Source organism: Diuraphis noxia, unplaced genomic scaffold (genome assembly GCF_037042655.1).
Source record: "Diuraphis noxia isolate RWA-SAM2 unplaced genomic scaffold, SU_Dnox_SAM2 contig0001, whole genome shotgun sequence".
NCBI classification, from domain to species: Eukaryota; Metazoa; Arthropoda; class Insecta; order Hemiptera; family Aphididae; genus Diuraphis; species Diuraphis noxia.
Genome location: NW_028301711.1, coordinates 14966670 through 14973789, shown reverse-complemented (window position 1 = coordinate 14973789; position 7120 = coordinate 14966670). Strand labels below are relative to the sequence as shown.

The following is a 7120-nucleotide window of genomic DNA, read 5'->3' as shown; positions in this document are numbered from 1 at the left end:
TTATAAACAAGCAGATGAATTTATTGATATATGTATAACATGGAATATAAAGTATAAACAAATAATATTGAATATTTATGCTACATTTTTTTTTTGGCAGACGCTGTACCGTACATATTTTTCCTTTTTTTACAGTCAACTGAAAAACTAACTGCAGTATATGAATGTATACAAAAAAAATGACATATAATTAACAAGCACAAAATTATAGACATTTACATAAAATCATAATTCTAGGAATTCAGAGCAATATTGAATTGTATTTATAATAAAGTAGTACCTAGCAATTGATTTAAACAAGATACTAATCCAATGAATTACATTTAGAAATCATCAAAGTAAGTATTTATTTTATTACTATTATTATTAAATAATTTATACTCATTTAGATAACTTATAGTTAATATACTCTGGTTTCCATAACTGGTTGGAAAAGAAGTTATGTACTACATTAATATTATTATTTATAACGATCAACAATAGATCATATACTTTCTTTCTATCTTCATTGTTAAAAATTCCTATGAACGGCAAACAACTTTGTGCAAGATGTTTAGCTAATGATACTTCTATTTGGGTTTCTTCTTTTAATATCATACGTTTCAGGTGCTTTTTACGAGCTTTAATTATCAACAACTCTCTTACAGTTTTTAAACGTTTATCTGATATACCAAACAGATTGATAAATGCTTTTTGACAAACATCTACACAGTTGTAACAATTGAAGAACTTTCCTGATGTATCTGTTAAATTATTTTCTAAGAACTTGTTATTTTCTTCTTTGGAATTCAAAGACGTGACTGAAGGTGTTTCATCAAAGTCTGATTCTTCATCTTTGTCGGAGTCACCATTTAAATCTGTGAAATATATTTAAATACTTTGTATTAGTTTTTCAAATTAAACTAGAATATATCAAGTTAGAGTTGCGATTTGATGTTGGATAAAAAAAACAGAAAATGTAAATTATAATATAATTATATGTAAAAATAATTTAGTTATAGACAAGAGTAAGGGATCAAATAAGCATGACGTATCAATTGTAAATGGTTTAATAATCAATCAAGAAAGTTTAAAATGTATAGATTTTATGGGATTGTTTCATTATATCGTATCATCTATTGAATAATCAATTAAGTTTATACACAAAAAATAAATAATATTTTTTAGTACATTTATAGAAAAGATCATAATATATTTTTGATTATTATTTATTTCATAGAAATCGTTTTAGTTGATATAAATTCAATTTGTTAGAACAAGATATCTAGGTTAAATAACCAAATCACTCAATATCTTTAAGTTACCTGTTTATTAAAATATCCCAAAATTATTCAAAAATTATTAATTTTTTTATGAGAAACTGTTGTACAACTCACATGAAATAAAATTCTCTGATAGGAAATTAGGTATTCTGTACTTGCAATAAATCCTTCTTAATAGTTTACCATTAGCCATTTCATTACTAAATAATCGATTCGCAACAGGTCGAGCCTTTATAATCTTCAATAAAAATGTATTTTGTACATCTTCATTGTCCATTTCTATAAACATTTTTAGCAGCTCATCCTTGGATCGCTGCGGTACACGCTCTGAACATTTTTGGGGGCATTGGCACAGCTTGTCTAAAAATATAAATGTTCAATTATTCGATTAAATCAATTCAATAATTTAACTAACTAAATTTAGAGAGTGGTTATTATGTTGATTATTGCTACACATTCATTGATTATTTACCTGGTTGTATTTTGCTCTCTTTAAGCTTTTTTAAGCCGTTAATCGGTTCTGGAATCATGTCTGATGACATCTTCCTCTTACCACAAGGTGTTTTTACTGTGTCATCTTCAATGTTTTTTGGGTCAATCGGATCTGCCATAGTGCGTGATCTCAAATATTTTATATACGTTTATTAAACACCTATAAATAAATATTAATTGTATTAATATAATTGTTACTACTCTATTTAAGTGTTAGCTTGCATGTATACAGTAAGAGCATAGACTATAACATCTAATCAAAATTTTGATTAGCCACATCTGTACATTTTAAGAATATATTATGTTGTGTACCTGAAGCATATAATAGACTGCCTCCCAACCATATAAATTCATCAGGCATATGATTAGGATTTTTGTTTCAATCTCATGAAGTCGATGCCCGTTTTGTAGGTAGTCACACAGTGTCCTTGAGTATGCTTTTACGTTAATCCCAAAAATGTTGAAATCGGCAGCGACAGCGATGAAGGCTGTGGAAACCATAAGAAATTATTGAAAACGGTGTGAAGAGAAAAAACGGAATAACTTCCTATGTGAACATCCACAAAATCAGTGTTATTGTTTTCGACAGTAGAAAAGTCAAAGGTGAGAAGAAACACGTTAACCAACCTCTTTGCATTGAGCGTTTTGAGTTAATCCAGTATCAATATTTATTTCAATTTCAAGAATAGAATAGAGATACTGTTTCATATTAAAGTTATTTTTTTAAGATTAGTTCAATCTGTATATTCTGATTGTATGCACAATCAGGAGATTTATTTTTAAAAGGAATTTAAAAGGAATTTAAATTGAATTATTATTTATTTATTTTGATTCAATTGTATAAACATATTTGATTCCATTAATAAATCATGAGCAAAGCAATAAATATAAGATAATTAGGTATTAATATAAATTTACCACATGTTAATAAAGAATTTGGTAAAATTGTACTTCTTTAAATATTATTATTGGTTACTACAAAAGTTTTGAGTTGTTTAAATTGAATATGAAACTCTTCTAATATTTAAATTTTAGTTATTTATATGGATATTTTGATTGTTGTAAATTAATATAAGATTTTTCTCTAAATATTATTAAATGATTATATAAATTAATTTTTTTGTTTAATTTATCTTCTCTTATATATCCAGAAAATTGATAAGAATGGCTTCCCCAGTACAAGCTAAATTTTTAGGAATGATGCAATATTGTTAATGAAACTAATTAAATATACCCTAAAATATTATTATTACTATTATCATTTTTAGGACTTTTGTCCATTGAATTTATACAACTTTTACTATGGATGATATGTTAAATTTTAATTGTTGAGATAGTATAATCAGAATGATAATTATTATACACTATGTTCATTGGTTATTTTGTTTTATATTATAATTAAATATTTAAATAATATTAGTTATAACTAAGTATACGTGCATAACCAACCATTTTTTTTTTATATGTTATTATAAATATATTTCAGTTACGAACATAGTTACATAATAAATATATTACTATAATATAGTAATACTATATACATAATATAATAATATATACATAGGATGAACATTAATGAGTAATAAAGATAAAGTGAAATCAAGAAGTTAGTTTAATTTTAATTTCTTAACTACCTGGTTAGTTTTCACTTTTGAGTTTCAGCCCCATGGCTAATTGTTGTCCATCAATAACAAACAATTTATATCGAAATTATTATTATTACCATGTGACTCTCCATAGTCATATTTATCATACCCGGCAGTACTTATACACAGTACACATACTGCCGTTTATGTGTGTGTTATAATTGTGTAGAATTTATGCATGTTGTTTAAAAGGAAAAATAAATTCATTAATTGTTTAAATAATATTTTAGATGTTAAAAATCTAATAGTACATACTTATACACTTAAATATGTTGAATTTATATTAAATTTACAAGTATTAAAATTGAATGAAAACAAAAATTTTAAATAAAAAAAGGAAAATAAGACAATGACACTTGGACCGTAACATAAATAGTTTGTTTCACTCAAATGATAACACAAAATATTTCTGTTCAGTTACGTTGGACTGAAATGGGGTTTTCAAGGGGCTATATGGAATGCTGAAATACACATTTTACAATAATTTTAAAACTTTTAAATCTGCACAATATGCAAAATACAATTTTAATTTTTTCAAATAGCAACAGGTATTTTTAACACCAGATTTGGATAGATCTATTTTTCTTAAGCAACTTTTATGCTTTCATTTTTATCCTATCTCAAAAATTGACTGATTTACAACGATTGTAAGTTGAAACAAAAAAGATTTTTGTTGAAATTTTCAAATATTTAAAAATGTCTGTATTTTGTCACTATACATTTATACATTTTAATGGAATACAGGGTAAATGAACTTCAATTTATTCGTTATCTTGAATTTCTGGTTGCTGAATTGGATGACTATGGCCTCTAATTCCCAATGAACCATAAGTTCGGATTTGATTTTCAAGGTGCAGAAAATGATTATGTGCTGGTTGATATCTTAATATTTATCGGATTACTTTTCAGCGTATAACTGTGCAGCATGGTGGGAATTTCGGTGATACTCATTAAAAATTAATACCATATTCAATCTTTCAGTGTGACTAGCCATTTTGTATATGAAAAAAAGTACACAAGTAGTAAAATATTAATACGAAAATGAATGGATTATAATTGAATAATCACGTATGAGCATATAACTTGTCAAAACTTTTATATTTTAATAACCGTATTTAGTCAAATGCTATAATTTAAAACAATTATATTAATAAGCTTAACTGAAAAAATTTTATTAATTGTATGATTTATATTATGAATACACAGGTAATAAACACTATTCTTAGCACATGACAAGTAACATACTATAGTTTATTTGACAAAATAAAATAAAATAGTTTTAGAGATTAGAATTAATCTAGTGATTATTTTTGTGATTTATTTTTATTTTATCAATGTTAATTGGTAATATTTACTAAATAATAGTTAATTATATTTAACTTTGATTGAATTTAAATAGACTTAATATTACTCTCTTTCATGTACCCTATATTCAATCATAAATAATTTTATAATGACAAAATACAGATAGTTTTAAATTTTTGAAAATTGAACAAAAATCTTTTTTTATTTCAAATTCCATTCGCTGTAAATTAGTCAATTTTTGAGATAGGAGAAAAATGTAAGTATAAAGTTGCTTAAAAAAAATTGGTCCACTTATCATAACTAAATGAGCTTTAACATATACATATGTAGACATATATATTTAAAAACAAGTGTATCAAATTATTCTTACTAATGCATATCAGAGGCGGTTTGAATGTATTATACTTAGTGGTGCAAGACAATATATAGACACCCCCCCCCCACCATCATAATAGAAATTACAAATAAATATTTTTTAATAAGTTTATAGTTATAATTATAAGGCCCTTATATTCTTAACTTGACGCTTTCAATAGTTTCAGCCACGATCATCATATGTCATTGATTAGGTACTTTATTACTTTTTTCATTTATTGAACATTAAAATTAAACATTGCGGTCAGCACATGCTCAACCAAGACCACCCACCCCCCTAACATTGGCGGTGCAGTGCACCAAAAACAGTATACTCAAACCGCCTCTGATGCATATTATAAACTAAACTAATTATACAATACTAAAATTGTCTCAAAAAACACTGAGAGTATTTGAGTGAAAAAGGTCACCTACCTATTTGGGATTACCTATATTTGGGAGAGAATCCAAAAGAGCCATCAGTAAATTATAATAGCAATAATTATAAAAATAAATACTAATTAAACATAATAATACAGATAAGTGTATTAAATTATCCAATATAATATGCGAAGAGTTCTACTTAATGTAATCTCATTTTAAACAAGTAATTTAATGACATTAACTAGCTGATTCCATAAAACTTTTTTTATAGTTCTATATTTCAATTTATTTAACTAAAAATTTTTAAAAATTACATTTAAAATAAAAATAAAAAATTCAATATTATTTTTAATTTGATTTTAATAATAACCTGAAACTAATTCATATACTATGTAATTTTCTGTATCTGTTTTTTGGGGGGGAAAGCAAATTGTTTTCTCAAATTACACTATTACAGCAATTTGCATACATTTTTTAAAAATTTGTTGTATATAAACTGAAGTTTCCAAAATGAAGCAATTTCTCTTTGCAAAAATTTTTCCAAATTATCAGAATAGTGTAAACCTTTTTTTCTTTTATAGATAAATCGGTATAAATCTTTCCTTTTTCTTGTTGTGACATAAGAGACAATATTTTAAACAGGAACTATAAAAATTACACAAAAGACGATAAGTTTAAAAATACAATTTTATTTTGACTAATAAAGTAATCAGTTTAAACGCCATAAAATTATGTGATAAAAATGTTTATAAAAGTAATTCAATTATACGGTACATAGCGATCTTAATACAATTTTAATTTGATATTCGTAACAGACAAATAGGATTGGGTTTATCTTATTTGATTCCAATAAAAATTTGATTCTAGTAACCAATGATCACATTAAGCGGAACTCGATATATTTTTATTAATAAATAATGCCTAATTTATAAAATAAATAATAATATAATGCGAATAAAAATTAATTATACCTACTTGATTACCGTTCTCTGGTGGCAACTTGAAAACTGACAACTATGACACACTTCTCACCGACACCGAGTAGTATGATCTAATAACAGCTATTATACATTTAATATACTACTGTTGCGATTGATAGTGATAATGATGGTATCAACAGTATCAACAAGTCAAAACAAAATAATAACAATAACAATAATATTATCAAATAAATGAATAATAATATGCTATCATGTAAAATATGAAAACAAATCATGAAGAAGATAATAAGCTGAATAGAAGTGACTATAATTCAGTAAGTCAGAGTATTCCAATTCGATGGTTCTACGTAATTTCGATTAAACGATCACATGGCAACATATATTTGGTAATTGGATTATAGTCTTATAGGTTAGAGCACGCTCTTAGAAGATAAGGTCCGACAACTTCCCACCCTCCCGCCAATTGCGCTGCCGGTTAGACTTAATTTGAGGTTAGGAAATGAAGGAACCGTTGTTTACTGAACGGCCCGCCAAAAATTAATTCAAACATCTAATTATTGAGATTGGTTTATACTTTATTCAAACATCTAATAATTGAGATTGGTTTATACTTTATTATATTATATATATATAATAGTATTATTTTATTTGCGTTATATCGATTTATATTAATAATCGATAATCCTAACATAGTTTGATACAGACAATACAAACTGCATAATGTACTAATGCTGTC

The 7120-nt window shown here is 25.6% G+C and overlaps 1 protein-coding gene across 1 annotated transcript; it reads right to left on the bottom strand.

The window, feature by feature from the left end:
* Nucleotides 1-381: 381 nt before the first annotated feature.
* LOC107172194 (uncharacterized) lies at nt 382-6521 on the bottom strand. The gene is made up of 5 exons (XM_089216706.1): nt 6419-6521; nt 2067-2242; nt 1735-1914; nt 1377-1622; nt 382-857 (listed from the first exon to the last, which is right to left on the bottom strand). The coding sequence occupies exons 3-5, from the start codon at nt 1871-1873 to the stop codon at nt 382-384; spliced, it is 861 nt and encodes a 286-aa protein (XP_089072832.1). The 5' UTR covers nt 1874-1914; nt 2067-2242; nt 6419-6521.
* Nucleotides 6522-7120: the final 599 nt, after the last annotated feature.